Below are 21578 nucleotides of genomic sequence, written 5' to 3' on the forward strand. Positions count from 1 at the left end.
TTTATAGAAATATTAATTCTGGAGAGCAACAGATGAATCAGATTAAATTTGAGCTAACGAACAGTCATTCTTCTGCATGATTGGGTATTATATTATGGCTTTTGTATACAGAATTAAATATACAAAATTAAATAATAGATGCCTCTCCATTATACCAGTCGTGGCAAGCATTTCCATTTTGTCTTCATTTGATTTCATACAATTTATTATTGACTGCAGGCCGGCATATAGGGGAACCTGAAGTTGTTCTCAGACTGAGAACACCCAATTCTGTATCTCCTGATGATGCCTCACCAGACATTTCATGTAAATATTGAAAAAGGTTGGAGATAGATTGGAGCAATTAATATCTGCCTGAGAAATATCTCTAAGGGATCCATTGTGCTTAAGATATCTAATAATTGACTCCTTTAAACAATGTAGTATGTTTATTTATATTACAGAACTGAATAAATTTACAGAACTGAATAAATCTTCTTGAATAACTTCCTAGGTTGAAATAACAAACAAAGATCAGAAGGACATATAATAAAAAAATACCATGTCAAGTCATCTGTCCAGTAGTTTTTTGGGAGTAAATCATCTTAATAGATCCAGGGTCCCCACAAAGATGATGTGTAGCCATTAATCCAACTTTAACCAGATAGCAGTCTATTCATAACTCCATAATTCCACTGTCAGAACAGCCTCCTGATTAGAACAAAACATCAAATTAACCATGGAAGCTGCATTATATTGATCCACTGCCCTGTTATGACAGGGTACTCTATACTCCTGAACTACCCCAGACAAACCAGCTCCAAAGTGGATATTGAAGTCACCCAGCACAATAAGCCCAGATGTTTCTAAAACTTGAAAATGACATCTAAAATAAACTCAATGAATAGTACATAACAAAATCCCCAATGCATTCCTGGTCCCAAGCCTAAAGTACTCAGATTCTGCATTAACCAGTTCCCTCATAAGTATCCTGCTAGTGAAGATACCATGACAGTATTAATCTATTCCCCATCTCTCTACAAACCATTTTCAGTATTGTAAGTAGATATTTTCCATGAAGAACACTTCTAATTCTCCCCCTCACTTTATCTTTATCCCTCGTAAGAATTAAGAAGTTTTGTGCCAGTCCTCTTGCCACCTGTCCTCTTTCTAAAGTGGACTTCCACTTATAGTATTTTCTAATTATTCCAATGGTGTTACCTGGCTTGATCAATATTTCCTAAATCCATACTATTTTTTCTTCTTACATTTATATGCAGGTACTATATTTTAGTCTTATGCGTGCTTTGAAAATTATTTGGAAAAGATGAAAACCCCTTTGCTGAGATGCCATGCTTGCATTCTTATGTGCTCAGTATACTGTATCTTTTTTGAATAATTTCTGATTGATGCATAGCCTTATTTTACATACAAGTATCCACAAAGGTATATACACTAGCATGTTTCGTATGTATGCTGTTGCAATACAGTTGCAAAAATACCTTGCTAATATTTTCCGATCAAAGCCCATTTTATATAACATTTATTTTCTGAATTTGTCTATTTTGTATTCTTTCTCATAGAAGTAAAGCATTTCCCCATCACCTCTAGTCATCCATTGAAGTCTTATGATCCTTTGCTTAGAAACATTCCATGATAGGGGTATTGGTCTTAAAAAAAGTGAACTTCTTGCCTTTGACAGTGCCTCTAGGGCAGTGATGGCAAACCTTTTGGGCTTGGCATGTGAAAAATGTAAGATTGCCTAACTCTGTTGGTGTATCACACTACCACCATCCTGGCCAAAAGAGAAATGCTTTACTCCCCTCCCCCAATGTTGGCCACTCTGAATAGCGGCCTTTGGCAGAAACACTCAGACTGGGCCTGAAATGGAGGCCTAGGCCTTGACTTCAGCCCTAGCCCCCTTGCTTCCAATAAAAAAAGGCCAGCTTGCCATTCCCAAGGCACATGAGCAATAGTGAACAGCACAATTGTGCACATACACGCACACGCGTGCACACACACAGATAATCCTCAGATCCTCCCTAAATAATTTCTCTTCCCTAAATAAATTCTCTCATACTTGCTGTATTTTCTCACTTTCAGCATTCCAGAGAGGGTCCCCTCCCCCAAGACTGCATCTCCTCAGTTTTCTCCAGACTCTCCTGTGCTATTGTCAAAACAAAGGTGGCGGAAGGGTTGTCACCTAGCGGAAAAAAATGCTTTGAGATGGGTGGAAGAGACTAACACAACTCAAGGGATGAAGAGACTAACATGACTAAAGGGAGCATTTAGCATGGTACGACATCAAAATAAAATTCAGTTCAGATGGCTTCATTGCCTGCATCTTGAGGGGAGACAGGAGAGGACTAACTTACACGTTTCTGCTCCCCCAAATGAATGAAATTTAGTTTTTGAATGAACTTGGGAACTTATTTGGAGTAAGGCATTTACACAAGGTCTTCCTTTTCCACAGAAACATCTGAGTTAAAGAAAGATAGGGTGGGAAACCGGTCGCTCATATAGATGTCTTAGACATAAAATGAGGAAGGTTCAATCCATAGAGGACGATGAGACTGCTTTTTCCAGTTTTGGAAGTTCTCTTGTTAAAATTAGGAAAAGGGACCAGCTTTTCATATTTAGAGGAGTTCCCAATAAAGGAGAATATTTGTAATTCAGGGTTGAAATGAGGGGTCCTTGGTACTCTCTGAGCTTGGTTGTTTTCTTGCAGACATTTCAGTGCACTGATGATGTTACCTAGTTTGGGTAATGAAACGTCTGCAAGAAAACAACCAAGTTCAGAGAGCACAAAGGATCACCTCGTTAGAAGGATTAATTTGTCTCCTGTTTCTCATTCATTTGAATCCCTTGGTCAGTTGATGGAATGCAAATATTGTATTATGCTATTACAGTGTATTGTAGTGACAGTGCGGATGGTAAAGTAGCCTCTGTCCATAGTTATTGATTAAAAAATACTTGCTATGGAACTAAAAGGAGCAAGGGATAAGATATCAAGAAGCAGCTCATATGCAGCATACATGATGCACCACTAGATGTCAGCCACATTTCAGGCATTAATCAAAACAGAACTATCTATCATACAGTAGTTACTATTAGATCTCTAATGTCTTCTTATTTTTTTGAGAGTGTTGCTTGTTTCTTGTGCAAGAAATTTTGTTCAAAATAAATAATTGCTAGAAGAAAAAAAAGCTATAACAAGTTATTTATAGATAACTTTAAGCAAAAAAAGATGAGGATGATTGATGATTATTGTGCTATTCAGTCAGTTTTGATTCTTAGCATCCATATATAGATAGATACCCCTAACCTGATCTTTTGGTTCTTCTTCTTGCACCCATTGCTGTTATAATTGAGTTCATGCACCTTGTCCTCCTCTTCTCTTTCCGATCATATTTCACAACTTAATAGACTTTTCTAAAGAACTAGGTAATGTCCCCGAAATGGTATAGGGTTTCCTGCCTGAGCAGGAGGTTGGACTAGATGACCTCCAAGGTCCCTTCCAACTTTATTATTATTATTATTATTATTATTATTATTATTATTATTATTATTATTATTATTGATACTTTGAGTCTGGTCATTTGTGCCTTGAGTGAACTAAATTTAAAGCTGATCATAACTCTTTTTTCTGCCTATTTTAAATATTATATAAAATTTACACATATGATATGCCTGTATTTTGAAGGAGACTACATGTTATATCGCTTAGTAGGAAATCATTTCAAATTATTAAATCAATACTTGCTTTAGGTACTAGATGACAGATTAATATTGTAACATTTACTGTTATGCACTTGGTTGTTGTTCTGTTCACTTATATGATACTTTCACATAGAATAGCAGAAGTCCCTTCCTATCACAAATGACAGTAATTGTCATAATTAAGTTTTTTTAAAAAAATTGCACTAGATTGTGAAAGTTATGTTCAGATTCGGTTACATAAAGTATATGGGAACATGAGTACAGCACCTGCCTGCAATTTGTAAAAGTAGTCACACCTTTTCTCAAGATTGTATAGCTGTTACGAAAGCCATCTGCTTGGTCTTGGAAAGACATAACTATTTTAAATAGTTGGGGCCAAGAGCTGAGTTTACAATTCTCTGCAATCCTTAATACATTTTTGGAATCCTATCCAAAATGCCATATTGGAAAACCTCAAAGGGCTTCTATTCAGAAATAAACACAGGGAAACAATTGAGAAAAGGGGAAAATAGAGATAAAAGAGAAGAATAAAAAAGTATTTTGTTATCCATATTTTTTATTAACAGTCCTGAGGAAAGGAAGAGGAAGAGAAAAGAGTAAAGGGGCAGATTTGCCAGCTTCAAAATTCTGTGCTTTGTGGGCAGGGCAAGCAGGTGCACCTCTCATCATCCTGAAGTGTGTGTGTGTGTGTGTGTGTGTGTGTGTGTTGGCATGTTTGTATTAAAATAAACTATGTACGTTCTACAGAAAATACCCTCAAATCAGATTACAGAGGAAATAACAAAAGTATTGAGCTAATTTCCATCATAGAAATGCATAAAAATGACACAAAGGTGTAAAGAATTAGGAAAAAGTAACCCAAACTTGGGCACCAATTCTTGTTTATTTTATTGGAGGGGTGGAGAGTTGATTGGAATCCTTATTTGCAAATCTTTTGGCACTGATTCTTCATCACAAGAGAGCAGTAGAATATAGGTAGAGAGCTAAGGATTTACTGCCTGCATAGCTCAATCTGCACAACTACCCAGAGGAAGAGTTCAAACAATATGAAGCCATACTGCATCTTGTCACTCTTGCCATTGTCTGAATGATAGAGCTGAACTGCCAGGAACAGCTGGGAATATAACAGCAAAGCCTGGAGCTTCCAGAGATCAGCTATGAGTCTCGTGTTAACCATAGTTGCTAATTATATTGTTTAACAATTAAAAGAATTGTACTAATGAACAGAGTATATATTCATGATGAGAGATTGTATTTGCAATCGATAGCAAGTTTCAGTCTACAATGTTGATCTTTTTCTTTGACAGGCAGAAGGCTACTATAAGAAGATGCTAATCTTATTGGTTAAGCTATAGTAGTGAAATGTAATGCTTAATATATTCATACAGCTCCAGTAGTTTTCTAAATTAGGTCTTTAGTTAGGAAATAGTCAACTTTATTTTAAAACTGAATGAGATCTAAACTAGTACTACACAATGATTCACATTTTTAGGTTATTCTATGAAATGTTTTATATATACTCATTGTATGATGTTCACTTTCTCTTCTTCTGACTGCTTTTTCTTTGATATTACAAGGGAGTGAAAAGAATTGATCCAAGCATGTTTGCTAATTTCAAAAGTCATTATTTTGGAGATGAACTTATGAACCGTCTAGATCTTTGCTCAATGTTGAAAAAAAAGCAACCTAATGGCTACTATCATTGTGAATCCTCAATTGTAGTGGGTAAGAAAATATATTTAATATTTTCTATGCTATCTAATAATGGAGAATATATGTGTAAAACCTCTGCTGATTTCTTTATGGAATTTTGCAAATGAATATAACATTAAGAATGCAAGCACTAGGCCTGTCATAAGGCTTTGAAGCTTTTTTTTACGTAGCATTGCCCTGTATTCAAGCAATGCTTTTAGAAAAGTGGCTGTGTGGCACACTTTGATTGCAGTAGATGCCCTCATTTTTTTGTGTTTTTTGTTTTGGCGCTTCAGCACTAAAGCATAATTTCAGTAATCTGGGGAGATCATTATAGCATCTATTGGTTTTGCTGTCACCACCAAGTACTTTCCTGATTTGGAATTTTTTTTAAGGCTTGTAATGTGTGCATTCTTATGTATCCATATCTGTATTTGTATATACTTATGTGTGTATAAAAGGTAACATGCTTTGGAGTAAAACAATAAAACAATTCTTCTATAAAAAGATTTGTAAAAGCATTCCCTTTAAGTTTATAATTTAGTTTTACCTCTCTTTACTTTCATAACAAGATGACTCCTAATTGTTTTACAAAACATATATCAATAAATATCTGTTCACAGTGGTAGTGGTAGTTTATTAATTGATTAGTCTTATGATTATATCATAAAATAAAATACAAGATTTAATTCTAGGGTAAAATATACCAAAGAAAATACAGTAATAAAATATATATGTAGTAAATACAAAGAATCAGCATTCAGATAAATATATTACCTTTACAGGATACCATGATCTGTTCAATATAATGGCTTAGCTGCCTTAACTATAAACTTAGCAGTTCTGCTTGCAATGTGTAGCTTAAAGCCCAGGTGGAAGTAGGACAATCTGCAATTCAGATCCCTGTGGGCCGTCTTTCCAAGGAGGGATGTTAAATATGTAAATCTAAGAGATACATACTGTTGACAGTAAAAAAAAACCATGAGAATATCTTCAATAACTGAGGCATTTCTCATGATATGGCAGGTGATAGAAGCACTGATATTTAGCCATGGAATCCAACAATTCAAATCTTGCTCTAGAACACGGGTGTCAAGCTCGCCGCGTCACATGACATGTCGTGACGTATCGTGACTTGTTTTGCATTGCCGGAGCTGTATGATGCAACCAGTCCGCGGGTTGGCAGTTTGACACCCCTGCTCTAGAAAATGCCCTTCTTAAGAATACGTCAAGTATTTCACTTTTATCTGTTCACAGTAATAATAGGAGACTTTCCTTGGGTTGAGGCTACAGACTTCTCAGACCTGTCCTACCTACGTGTCCACCAAATCCCTCTTTCTTCACCTCACTTCCCTCTAGAATTTAAATAGAAATGTAATCATTCTTTGACTGACAGTTCCAATACCCAGTTATCAAGGTAGTGTTTTCATTTTGAAAAACTGCCTACTTCACAGACTGATAAATTAGATCTTTAGTTGCACATTAAAATTGCTTTCTCTGTCATGCTTTAGAGTGGGAAAGCTAAAAGATATATTTGGAATCGCTTATCTGCTTCTACCGTCACCAAGTTGATGGAAATGAAATAGAAATAGGGCTGTTTCTCACAGCTTCTCACAGTGTTATGCACCTGTCCTTGAGCCAGCAAAAGAATAGCCTCTTCTATTCTGTAGAATCCTATTCTACTACAGTAACAATGTCAGCAAATGGTGCTATTATTTATTTACTGCAGGCCACATAAAGAAAGGGACTGATAGATTCCTTTTGCTTTGCTTTCCCCTTCCAGAAAGCAACTCTTGCTGGTAGAAAAACATCTACCAATCACTGTCCCTAGTATAGAGTGGGAAAGTTTGTGTGAAGGCTTACAATAAAAAGTTTAGCTACCTGTCAAATTGCTCAATTAACAAAAGGCAGGCTCCTAAAAGGGATGTCAAGTAAAATAGATGGGAATTATTTATTATAAACAAACACCATCTCCAAAGAGCACTGCAGGAAAGTGGCTGTACTGGCAATGAGTGACCAAGGGATCCAGTTGATTTCATGACTGGAAGAATCCAGGGAAGAGCTATGGAAAACACGTGTACCAGAGGAGATTTCTGGAATCATGCAATTGTGAGTGGCCTGCCTATAAGAACTGTCATCACTCTTAATATGGAAAACCTCCAAAGCTGGAACAAACAGAATGGGCTAAAAGGTGCCGTTCTACTCTACAGTGAGGATAAGAAGTAACCATGGTGCATTACACAAAGAGCTATGGCCAAGAGCATTGTTTTGTCAAGGCAATAGCATTCTTGCAAGAGTCCTGAGAAACATAAAAGAAATAAAATAGTAAAAATCAAATCCATGTAAAACTTTTCAGCAGAAACAGCAGAAAAGCTGTAGTAGTAGTAATAGTAGTAGTAGTAGTAGTAATAATAATAATAATAATAAAGTTGGAAGGGACCTTAGAGGTCATCTAGCCCAACCCCTTGCTCAGGCAGGAAACCCTATACCTGTGGTGGCACGCAGAGCCCTCTCTGGGCACGTGCACTGTCGCCCCAGTGCTAGGACTTCAGCTGGTTTTTATAAACCCTATTTGCTTTAGGCCTCCGCTACCAGATGCAAAAAAAAAGGTTCAATCAATCAATTTCAACTTCTCGTGGGAAAAAAAGATCTCGCAAAGTTGGAATTGATTGATTGAACTTTTTAGTCCCACGCAGTCTGCCGTTACCACGGAAGACACGCCCACCCAATGGGCCACGGCCACAAAATTGCCCACACCCACACAATGGGCCACACCCAACTGGCACCCGACAATACATAAGTGGGGTTGGGTTGCAGTTTGGGCACTCAGTCTCTAAAGGGTTTGCCATCACTACCCTATATTATTTCAGACAAATGGCTGTCCAATCTCTTCTTAAAAACTTCCAGTGTTGGAGCATTCACCACTTCTAGAGGCAGGTTGTTCTACTGGTTAATTGTTCTAACTATCAGGAAGTTTCTCCTTAGTTCTAGGTTGCTTCTCTCCTTGATTAGTTTCCACCCGTTGCTTCTTGTCCTGCCTTCAGGCGCTTTGGAGAATAGCTTGACTCCCTCTTCTTTGTGGCAGCCCCTGAGATATTGGAACACTGCGATCATGTCCCCCCTCGTCCTTCTCTTCCTTAGACTAGACATACTCAATTCCAGAAACCGGTCACACACCTGGTCATATCAGTTCGCAATATACATACGGCAGAATTTGTCTTTCTTTTCCAGTTTCTATATATATAACAGTATTGCTTTAAAAAAAAACCTAAATCCATGCTTTAAAAAATAGGTCAGCATTTTTCCAGAGCACTAAATCTTTGTTTCTAAAGATTTATTTTTTTTTTGCATTCTCATAGGGGAGCATAGCTGACTCTTTCACTGTCAAAAGGTGGTTTACCCAGCTTGCAAGGGGCAGATGTTCTTATATCACAGAGAGAAACAACATTGAATTGGCCTTTTATTTGATCCTCTTCCTTTAAACTTCAGAGCTAAGATTTGTACAGAAATAGAGCCGGTTCCTTGTAACTTCAGCCTTGTACTGAGCAAATGGGAATGTCAAAGAGGAACAGGGAGAATGAAAGGAAAAGAGAAACTAGTTAGGTACAAAATTTAAAACCTTTTTGCAGAGGAAATCTATAGGCTCTAGTTCGATGGACAAACTTAATTTGCTGGATCCAGCTTCAGAAAGTATGAAATGCATTTATTCTCAGTCAAAGGTCTTGACAAAGTGCTTGGAAATTCTTCAGCAGCACCCAAAAGTGGGGAATCTTAAAAGGGTTGACCATGTTACACAGACAGATTACCAAGTATAGTAAGCTGATGCGGACCCATCAAAATGTGATCCCCAGGGTAGGCAACCTTGGCTCTTTTATGACTCGTGGACTTCAACTCCCAGAATTCCTGAGCCAGCCATGCTGGCTCAGGAATTCTGGGAGTTGAAGTCCACGAGTCATAAAAAAGCCAAGGTTGCCTACCCCTGCCTTAAATCAAGATTTCATTGTATACCTGAAACACCTATTCCAGCTACCTTAAGCACTTCGTGTTCCACTCTAACACCAAGATTGTGTTTTACAGATGAAATGATGTTAAGCCCATTTTGGAAACATTCTCCCCTGCTTTCTCTGATTTATTAATGTATTAATTTTAAAGGCACAGTAAAAAAAAAATCAAAGTAGATAAAATGGAAGGTTTATAAACATCAGAAAATTAGCTAAGAGGTTTCCAAAATATATTTAAATACATATGCATACTGCAATACTATAGTAATTGAAACTTTAAAAGTAAAGGTTTCCCTGTCAGTCATGTCCAACTCTAGAGCTCAGTGCTTATCTCCGTTTCTTGGCTGAGGAAGCCAGCATTGTCTGAAGACAATTTCCTTGGTCATGTGACCAGCATGACTATAACCAAAGGCACATGGAACATTGTTACCTTCCCACTGAAATTGTACCTATTAATCTACTTGCATTTGCAACTGCTAGTTGTGCAGGAGCTGAGACAAGTAATGGGAGCTCATCCTGTTGTGCAGAACTTAGATCTTGAACTTGGGCTGTCAGTTCTCCAGCTGTTAAGCTCAGAGTCTTTAACTGTTGAGCTATCACGCCCCATTGAAAGTTTAATTAATACTAAAGTCAATATTAACATTGGATTATGCAGTAACTAATAACTGTTAACTGTAACTGTCATGGTTCCGACAGATGAAACTCTTCAAAGAACTTCGAGGCATTGTTTATCTTAAAGAATCTTTATTTGAGAAGCATAGCATCGGCACTAACAGTCAAAGCCAAAAACTGGATTCCCATCCCCTGAGCACATAGTATCAAAGCACAATACCCTCCTCCAATTAACAGTCATAAATCACATTCTCCAATTAGTTTGAAATGCAGGCTTTCCCTCCAGCCCTCCAGCCCGCCAATTCTTATCATCTCTTATTTCAATAACCTTGGGTCACACACTAGATCCAGTATTGTTATGTCTAGCTGAACTCTCATGCACATTCCTCCCCCCAGCATCATCTAACTCCGTGGTGGTGAACTTATGGCATGCATGCCACAGGTGGCACGCAGAGCCCTCTCTGTGGGCATGCGCGCTGTAACACCAGTCCTAGTCCTGCAGCTGGGTTTTATAAAACCTTTTCGCTTTAGTCTCCGCCGCCATGTGCAAAAAAAAGAGGTTCAATCAATGAATCAATTTCAACTTCTTGCGGGGGAAAAAATGATCTCGCAAAGTTGGAATTGATTGATTGAACTTTTTAGTCCCACCCAGTCTGCCGTTACCCACCCAATTGGTCACACCCAGCTAATTGGCCACACCCACCCAATGGATCACGCCCACCCGGCATCCAACGATACATAAGTGGGTTTTGGGTTGCAGTTTGGGCACTTGGTCTCTAAAAGGTTCGCCATCACTGATCTAACTCTAGCTCTAAAAGTAAAACATAAGAAGAAAATGGTTGCATCTCCAACTGTTGTCAAAGCAAAATCATCCAATGTTAGCAGCGTTGACAGTAATATTTAAACTATATGTTATAGTCTTAAGAAATTGCTGTAATTTATGACTGATATAGGAAATTTGGCAAATTTAGCAAACCATAATATAATTAAGTCTTACTAGCCTTATGTTAAGGATAACCTAAATTTTGAATGTGGTATGAGCCTGTTATAAGATTTTAGACTCAAAATAGTTTCCTATTTGGACTCTATATCAGATATGTTTCTCATGTATCAAGTTTGGTATTGAGATAAACTTCCATAACTTACCATTCTTCTATAAAAGAAATTGTTCACAATTTCTAATGAGAGACACAGAGAATCCTAGCAGCTGTTATCATTTAAAAATGCCAATTCAGTATATTTTATGGGTATTTAGGGTTTAGTAATATTTAATTTTTTAAAAAAAGCAGACTCAAAGGAAAATCCATGTTTACATTTCCTTTGTGTTCTCTGTTTTCTAGAATTTTTGGACTGATTTTTGTTAATTTGATTCTTGACATTCTATTATTTTGTGGTACCTTCTTTTATTAGAGGCTTTATTTTTAGGAGACAATCTTGTCTTGTTTGCTGCTTCATGGGGTATTTGGGAGATGAAATTCCATTTACAAGTATTTGGCTGTTAATTCTTTTTGGTTACTCAGTATTCCTGCAAGACTACAATTTTATTTCATCCATAATAGGAAAAAAAGGTTTGCAGGAAATAACCATGCCTTTTGTTTTCAAAGCTATTTCTTCCTACTAATATAAACCACTCTGTACCTGTGACTAATCACACAACTATTTCTTTTTTTAAAAAAACTTGCATTTATCTACATTTCAGGTACTGTGTATTATGTAAGTTTGCAGAAAAGCCAAGAATTTTAGGTGGCAAAATATACCCCTCAAATTGGGTTCATTTTATTCATGGATTGGCTTATCTGTGAAGACATATGACAAAACTTCTCTAAAGTAACCATATATCATGTATACAGTATACTCACATATAAGCCTATCCACATATAAGTCAATCTCAGATTTTTAACCAAAATATCAGAACAAATGTGCCTCCTACGATAAGCCATCTGTGCAAACTAAAACATATGAAAGAATGCAGAATTGAATTGACTGGGCAGATGTTATGGGAGACAGGTGGTGGTCCCTCAAGTAATCAACACTTTAATATGGTTGAAAAAACCTGAGGTTGAGAATAACCAAAAGCGGAATTTGCAGTATAGGGGTCTTCTTTTTACTAGAATGTTTTAAATTACAATACTGAATCTTGGGATCTCTTTAGGTCCAGTATGTATACTGTGATTGTGTAACTAGCAACTGCTAATACATTTTAGATCAAAGGTCTTTTATATTGTAAACCAGAAGATTGCAGTAAGGTTTTGAAAAAAATGCAGAAGAACACAAAACCAAATGTTTTATGCAGTGGTCTCATAATTATCTGAAATTAAAAATAAAAATATTTCTGTTAAGAAATTAGATGTTAAGAACTCCAATTTTATCTATATGCACAGCAAGCATACTTACCAAATAATATGATGCATATTGTGAATTTAGTGATAGAAAGGACCGTAGGCAATAACCAATTAATTAGTTTTAGCTGTGCTTTGAGATAATTGATAATATTAACTACATCTTGCAAATTTATTGGCTCTATAATAATTCAAACCCTAAGATGTCACTAAATAGTAAAATAATTTATTATTCAGTGTTATGTATCAATTTTATATTGATGTAGTAGTACAACTTGAAAAAAACATGATTTTAGCAGTACACTTCAGAGTCAGCAAATAATTTAATTTTCATTTGATTAGACGTTTCCCCCTTTGGTTTTTAATATAAAGTAAATACTTAGTTTAAAACTCCATTTACAGGGAACAGATTACTCATTCAGATATCGTATCTTTTATTTAAAATAATGTCTTGTAAATCATGGGTTTGTATATTTAATACTGTAGTTTGAAAATGGGAAGAACTGAATGATGGAGGAATTAAAAGCTTAATTCTCAGAATAAATAAATGGCAACTAGGCTAATCTATTAAAACATGTTAGGGTATTTGGTTAAAACTTACAAAAGATTAATGATGATGTGCCACCATGGAATGATCTTATCTCAAAGTATTAAGATAAAGCTTTCTTTGAAGTTTGCCTGCTTTAGCTAATGTCTCCATAAAAGATTTTGTTTTGGCAGCATTGGTATATCATTCAAGCTGTGAGCTAATGCTCTAAAAATATCTGTTTTGATTTGTTCAAGCACTCTGGCCCAATTCTGAAAATATTTTAGGATTGCTGTGTTATTGTTGAGGAACCTATAAAGAGTTATAAATAGATTTATTGGTCATAGTTTGCTGAGGTAAATTGCTTTTATTTGGAATAAAGGTTAATATTAGAAAGTGCCATCCTACAGTGAAAAATGAGAAGATTTGGGGCCTCTTTCTGCTTTTGATTCATCTCCAAAATATATTATTCAATACAGTTAAAATCTTTGAGAAAGATAGTTTACATTGTTGAGAAACCATAATAAGGAGGTTTAACTCACTTCTGTCAGTAGACTCTGGAGAAATGGCAGAAGGAGTTTTCAAATAAGATGGATTTCTTTGGCCTGATTTTTTAAATGGACATTAAAGTATTGTTTTAAGATCTCAGAGCCAGTTTTATCCAGTGGTTAGAGCAACCAGGTAGAAAGCAAGAGACTGTGAGTTTTAGTCTCGCTTTAGCCATGACCTTGAGGCAAGTCATTCTTAGCCCATTTTACAGGGTTGTTGGGAAAATAGGAGAAGAATGGTGTGTTGGATATGTTCACTGTCTTGAGTTAATTCTAAAAATAATAATAAAGGTGGGATACAAATAAATAAATAAATCTGCTTTATAGTTCAAGGAATCAAATTCTTTGTTATAGAACATAGTACCATTTGGGATAGCCACTGGCAGTGTTAGCTGATTCAAAATGGTGGACGCTGTTGGAGTAATCTAATTGCTCCCCCCACCTAATGTTAGTAGAGGCAAGGCTTCAGTTGTCAGTTTTGCCTGCTGTTTTAATGCTGTTAACCCTGTACACTCCTGGCTAGAGCCCTATATTGATGATTTGGCATTTGTAACAATTCAGGCATTGTGACTTTTACTATCATATAGTTCTTTGTGCATTGTGCACAGGAGGCAAAGGAGTTTTTCAGGAATACCAAGTAATTTCATGAAAACTGAACTTTTTACAAAGAAATCTTCGTGATGGCCTTCTGCTGTCTGAAGAGTTCCCAAGACTAAATTTACTCTTAAGAAAGTCAGGGAACTCCAGTTCTGAATCTGAAATAAATATATTGTAATCTCTCTAATGGAGTTTTTAAATTTTTGTGTTATAGATATGCCTACCATGTTGAAATATATAACTAGTCCTCGATTCATTACCAGTCCTTTAGCAACCATTCAAAGTTACAATGGTGCTAAATGAGTAGAACCTATGGCTGGTCTTTGAAGTTCCACTTATCCCAGCAACTGGCCAGTCTCATGATCATAATCTGAGCGCTTGGCAACCATTTGCATTTAACAATGTTTACAGCATTCCACAGTCACATGACTGCTATTTGCAGCCTTCCCTGCCAGCTTCCCACAAGCAAAGTGAATGGGGAGGCCAGTAAGGAAAGTCGAAAATTGTTCTGGTAAGTTCCCCACATCTAGCAGCAGCCACCCAGGCGCCACTGTGCTCCTGCTGTACTCGTCCCATTTGCACCTTGCAACAGCAACTTCAAGCCCTGTGACACTTATGGCATTCCCCATCCCTTGTGCATTCTTGCAACCTGCAGCAGCCATCCCAAGCCCTGCTGTGCTTGTGCCCCCCTGCCCCTCACACATCTCTGTGCACCCTTCCTATGTAGCAGTCAGTTACCTGTCTGCCAGCCTGTTTGCAAACCACCTGGGACTTGCAACTTCCTGCTGGCTACCACACTGACTTTAGTTATTGAAAGTCAACAGAAAGTTGTGGAGATTCTCAGTTAATAACCCATGTACCTCATTTAATGATAGCAATAAGGTCCACATTGCTATGTTATGTCCACATTGCTATGTTAGGTCCACATCACCTATCAGTGGAAATTCTGATCCCAATTACCATAATTAACAGAAGACTATAAAAGAGAGTTCTCCATTGGGTTGATATCTTATACTGTTAGTATTATATATTGTTTGGCTTTATCTTAGTGAAGTATCTGAACAAAATCACTGTGATATATAAGCTATGGATTATGGCTCAGGTTATAGCATGAAGTCAGCCATCTTGGTTTATTCAGAAAATCATTATTTAACAACTAATAATTTAATGGAGTGAGAAAAGGAGGTCATTCTTTTCCTCTACGTAAGGATATACACACATCTGCATGTATGAAGATTAAGACATTTTTTAAAATTACACATCTATCTTTTTTTGTTAAAAGAATTGGTGATGTACATTTGTGTTCATGTAAAAATACTATACAAATGGATGGTTTCTTTTTTAAAATGTCTCTGTAGTTTTCATGAACTAAATACATAAGGAAATGAACATTCCTAACAGGAATTTTGAACTCTTAATAGGTTGTGCACACTTTATGAGAATCAGTGGTATCTATAAAGCAACGAAATCTTGGTTAATGTAGAAAATCACAGAACTGGAAAAAATGTTAATGTTCATAGCAGCTAGTTCAGGTCCAGAATAGTGTAACCACAATGGTCTTCACATTCCATATGAATCTGAACAACAACAGCAAAAAAGTATCTTGGTTCCTTCATCTTTCTGGCTCTAAACTTTCATCTTTTTCTTTATTTGTTTGTTTGTTTTTGAGAGTGAATTAGCATTCAACTATTTACATATAGAATGAGTTTTTTTTTCACTTGGCCCTTCTTTTGCCAAATCTGCAGTACAAAAATAAGATGATAACAGAAAAGGTAGCCATAAATTTTAATTTTATTTTATGATTGATATCTAGGAACAAGAACAAATAAACTTAAGACAAAAAGAAAATACTACATTAAAATGATTTCAAGGATGCTATTCAGAAGGGTCTCTAGAGCATTGTGGGAGCCATAGCTTGTCTTCAAGATGCAGATTGGGAACCGCATTGGAGACAGAATGTCTTGCTTAAACTCGCTTAGTGAGTTTAGGAAACCAATGTGATGTGTTTGGCTGGTCTTTTGAAGCGTAACATTTCTAGGACTTCCGATCTTGCATCGTAGCGATGCGGCCGTGGGATCGCAGAGCTCTGCACCCCTCGGCTGGTTTCACCCTGCCTGGGGACCCTAAAATGGGTCTAAAGTCACCCTGGAGAGGTGATGAAGAAGGAGGGGCACCCCGATGATCGCGGAATGATGGTGGCCGATCCACTCGATCCAGGGGAAGCTCTCCAAAACCCGACAGGAGAAAGGTTGGCCACACCTTGGTGACCAGCCCAAGCTACCGGCAGCTGAAGTCCAAAGGCACTAACCAGAACAACGGTGAACAGCGTGCTTGGAACTGGGTGAGAAATTCAATCTTCTCTCTCCTATTTTGTATTTGATTCTCTGGAAAAGATCCCCAAGAAGCAAAAGTCCTCCGAAAATGAGGAGGGGACTACACCCCCACCCTCCCATAGACGGAAGCGGCGAATTACATTTTTATGGGGAACAGAAATATAGTGAAATGAGGTGAATAATATTACAGTCTGGATAAATCTGAAAACCATGAAAACTGTTAAAATTTCACATCTGAAACAATATTGATGAAATTATAAGAAAATAATTATCCACTTTAAAAGTTGGAAAATGAATAGCTCCTGCATCTAGTGGAGAATTAGAGCATAAAACTATAGCTGCATTGATTTGAAATTGGCAAGATGCCCAGAAATAGACAATAATTTGTTCCTTTGAACTTCAGTGACTTCTAAATAAACAGAAAACAGCTGAGAACAAAGGAAAGAAAATATACTACAGAGTGAAAACTATATTTGTTTAGAAACTATCTGCAGAAAAAGAAAAACCTTGACTTTTGGCTAATATTCTAGAGGGGAGAAGTTACTGGAAAGCTTTTAGGTGGTTAAACATTATGGACTGAAATCTTAGCTGGCTGATAATTGTAAGACCCCTGAATAGAAGAATTGTTACAAAATACTGCTTTCAGCGGTGCTTTGATAATTGGAAATGTATTGGACTAAAAAAAACCATATATAAAGATAAGAACTACATAAGATTTGGTTGTTTGGATTTTAAGTGGCTGGTTTGACAAAGCTAATCAAAGAGATTATGGTACCGGTGAAAAACTATCTGGAGGGGGGAGACAAAATGGATGTTGTACATCTATCTAAAAGTGACAGGAAACCACACCTAATATTCCCTCCTGAAGACCTCAGCTTGGAACATCAGAGATCTGCAGGAGCAATGACTCAAGACAAAGCAAACACATTTCAGGAGAAAATGTATGCAATGCTGCGACAGATTCAAATGATAATTGTTTCAAATCATGAGGAGATTAAAAACAACTTTGATGACATAAATAAACATATCTCTAACTTAAACTTGCAATTAAAAAACCTCAGAAAATAGCGATAAAGAATGAACAAACAAATCAGATAATAGAACACAAACTAGAGGAAAGTGATTTAAATATGGAAGCTACAAATGAAGAGAACTACAACTTAATTCAAACAAAAGAAAAACTGCAAGATTTTACTACAACAAAGGAAATAAAAAAGATGTTTATCTTCCAGGACTTCAAAACAAACTTGAGGACAAGAAAGAAGATCTAACAAAATGGATTAAAGAGCTTTCAGGAAAATCATTAAAGTTTGGGAGACAAAAATGAACATCCTAGTTAATTTGTCTTTTTTATCCCGAACAACATCTACAAAAATACAGAAAAAATCCCCTGGCAAGCTGAACATACTGAATTGGAAAGCAACCTGGCAAAAGAAGAAGGCTAGAGTCAGATTTAAGCGACTTGATCCAACTTATCAGATGAAGTACTATATGATTAAACACTTGTTTGAATATGGTTAAAAGAATAGATAAAGCTTAGATATAAAGAGGCCCTATAGTAAGAGGGATAAGAAATATAAGTAGTATACCGGTAATACTTTTTATAATACATGAAATGTAAAAATATTGGGATTGTGTATGTGAATGAAAAGTTTGGACATTTAAAAGTAATTAATTTTGAGAAAATTATGACTGATAAGAGTGGCTTGAATACAGTGGGGAAATTAAGCTTAAATAAGAATCTTGAAAACAGAACACATAATGATTTAATAAGATGATTTTCATAAATACAATTGAAATATAAGCTGATTAAAAAAGATGTTATATGTTGATGTTATTGTTAGTTGTACAATTACTAGAAAAATGTTTATAGTCAAACTTGTATGTATCGAAAATATTAAGAATTATATTTGTTTAATGCAGACAAAATGAGAATATTACTGGAAGAAGTTGACTAACATATTGATTAATTATAGAAATTAATTATTATTGATTGTTTTTAAATATATGAACCCAGACAACACACTGTTTGCTAAGCACTGGGATTGTTTTTGTAAAAAAATCAATAATTAAATAATAATTAAAAAATAAAATAAAGCATAACATTTCTAAATAGTATTTCTTCAATAAATTTGTATGCAGAAATGCAGTTATATGTTTTTGATCTTTCTGAGTTCTGTGATGCTGTTCTTTAATCAAAACTGAGTATAAATTTGTGTACTTTAGCAAATAAAATATACAAAACGGTATACTTTGAAAGATGATGGACAAACTATCATTTTATTCAGGAAGTATGCATTTGAGAAAAAGTATGCTTATGAATTTTTATGCAGATTTTGTAAAATTGTAAATAAATATAGATATAGAATGAAGGTTAACTATAGAATACAATGTTGTACTAAAACAGTGAAATTAAAATGAGCAGATTTATCGAAACCTGATTGTATATTCCATCATTTTGCAGCACTGACAAAGTTCATAGTAAAGTTTTATTAAATTCAGTGTGAGAATTTTAAACACATATTTTTCTTCATGCTGAAATTATTTGGACATATCTCATTTGATATTCTTAGAAATCAGCTATTTGTTAATACTTATCTTCACTACACAGTTGTGAAATGAAACAAAAAAATACACTTCTAGAAATAGGGCCTTAGTCCCCTGAAAAAGAGTAAAATGTAAGTAGTTCCCACCAGACGTATTTTCTTTTGCTTTAATGACAGGCTTTTACTTATGCCCTGTAGATGTGTGTTAAGTAGTCATGTTTAATTCATTTGTTCTTTAGAATATGGGTCATGTGCTTTTTTTTTCCACATGTGATTTGACAGGCTGACAGTTTTTGCTTAAGCAGGCTTTATTACAAAATGTAGATGAAGCTGTTCATATGCATGATAGAGTTTTATAGTCCATATTGCAATATCAGAATAATTTATAAGTACCATATAATATTTGCCTGAAAAGTATCACACTAGTATTTTTATGAAAGAACCTTCTGACTTCTGTCCCTGATAAGATACCAAATGATCTTGGAACAATTCTCAGTGTTCTCAGGACAGGGTGTTCTGTTCACATTGTTTTATAGAACAGTTGTGATTCAATATTTAAAAATAATACTCCTCTGTTTTTGTTTGTGGATGATACTGCAAAGAAGAAATTCTTCTAGCAAGTGGATAGTGGTTGGTAAAGACACAGAAAGAATAGGTTAGAGGTTTATTACATACCTATTATCCTGTAAGCAGTGATTTTATTTCTTCGAATTTCCTTCACTGTTAAAGATTAAGAGAACCAAGTATCAGTTGTACCATCACATTATGCCCATTGGATTATGACTTTAGCAATTACCTTACAATTGTTTAATGTAATTCATAAGGAGAATGCTAGAGGGTTTTTTTAGAATAGAATACTAACTTGTGAATGTATACTAATTGGCATACATTAAAATGAAATTTCGTTGCATACAGCTCTCAAAGGGTCACCACCTCCAATATACACTACATAAATATGACAAAAATAAATAAATAAATAAATAAATACAGAATTATGCATATACCCACATATTTTATATGACACAGAGAAACAACAGTTTAGTTCGGGTTATGTATACATGTGCATGGCGAGAGAAACTAATCTTGCGAGTTTACCAGACAGATGGCATAGCTATTACAGAATGGATAGTCCTGTTAGAAATACTTCAAAACCTCCTCCCAGAGGGGAGCAACAAAAACAGACCTTACAGTGGGTGTGTGGGGTCTCTAACAATGCTTTGAGTTCTAAGCACATAGCGCTTAGAAGAAGCAGCCTGAATACCAGGGAGTGAGTTTCCTATGATCTTCTTGGCTGTCCTTATCGTTCTCTGTATGGACTTTCTATCTGAGGCACTGCTGCCACCAAACCAGATAGTGATGCAGTTTGTTAAAATGCTTTCAATCGTGCCTCTGTAAAAAGTGGCCAGGACAGAAGGAGAGAGATGTGCTCCCCTCATCCGATGCAGGAAATGCAGATGCTGGTTTGCACGCTTCACTAAGGATGACGTGTGGAGAGACCAATTCAGATTGTTAGTTATCTGCACCCCCAGATACTTAATATTGTTGCATCCTTGATACTGAGTGGAGTATGAATATGCCGGCTCTTTCTAAGATTGTAGTGAAATATTATTTTTCTGATAGTGATAGTTATTGCTTTTGCTGGAATTAGGGGCTGCAAAGTTAAATTAGACTCAGTAAGCACGGCATGTGGTGAAAGCTAAGCAATGGTTGTGTTACATACTCTAGAGTCCCATATGTTGAGACCAGCCAGCCCCTCCCCCAAATAAAATCATCAAAACAATTTTCAGAATGACTGAAGTTCTGCTAGGACAAGATCAGACAAAAGTGGCTTTTCAACTTTTGCCCTCATTATTTCAGTGTTGGTGGCTGTTTCTGTCTATAGAGCACTACTTCAGGGCATGTCCCATCTCCTGTTAGGCATTTTCTCACTTTTAATGTTTTTTTCTCTATAATTAATCACCTAAGCAGAACCAAGCATTATCAAGAATGCAGTATTAGTTGAAGTCTAGAGGAAGATTTAATACAGTGGTACTTTGGTACTCAATTGCTTCAAAACTCGTTGAATTTGGTACTTAATGCATTTGGATGTGAAAATGTTGTCCCAGTACTCATTGTTTGTTTGGTATTTGACATGCTGCAAAAGGAAGGGTCGGACAGGAAGATGGCCATACTGGGAAGATGGCTACAAACGGAAGTGGGGGACAGCCGCAGAGGGGGCGGACAGGAAGTTGGCCAAGCTGGGAAGGTACTGACATAGGAAAAGGGATAGATAGGAGGTCCTTCCCGGTCGAAACAAAGGGTCACGTGATTTGTTTGTTACTCATCCTTTTTTATACTCATCCCACCTCCCAGAACCAATTAAGAACAAGTACTGAGGTGCCACTGTATTGTCCCCGACCTTAATAATTTGGGGAAAAAGTATATATTTAAATAAAGATGTCACCCGTCTTTGGTTGCATTCCTGCATCTTCATAAGTTTTAAGTGATGTAGGATTATAAAATTACAGGGGTTGTTTTAAAATTGAGATAAAGTGATGGAAAATATTGCATCGCTTATATTTCTGCAAGTAGTACAGCTTTTGAGGCATAGGGAGGACAAGAGAAAAAAAAAATCTGAGAAGGAAACTCTGCCTGTAACATTGTCCCAACTCTTAAGATTTAAAAAAATATTTGCAAACTAGCTAT

At 36.1% G+C, this 21578-nt stretch overlaps 1 protein-coding gene across 1 annotated transcript in view; it reads left to right on the forward strand.

Moving 5' to 3' along the window:
• The window catches only part of LOC107290872 (A-kinase anchor protein 7), a 65423-nt gene that overhangs the window by 35855 nt on the left and 7990 nt on the right, over positions 1 to 21578 (forward strand). The window contains exon 7 of the mRNA XM_015819809.2: positions 5277 to 5424. Within this exon, the coding sequence (XP_015675295.2) occupies positions 5277 to 5424 (148 nt within the window). The remainder of the gene's footprint in view (positions 1 to 5276; positions 5425 to 21578) is intronic.

This window comes from Protobothrops mucrosquamatus, unplaced genomic scaffold (assembly GCF_001527695.2).
Source record: "Protobothrops mucrosquamatus isolate PMUCROS unplaced genomic scaffold, P.Mucros_1.0 scaffold991, whole genome shotgun sequence".
Classification (NCBI taxonomy): Eukaryota; Metazoa; Chordata; class Lepidosauria; order Squamata; family Viperidae; genus Protobothrops; species Protobothrops mucrosquamatus.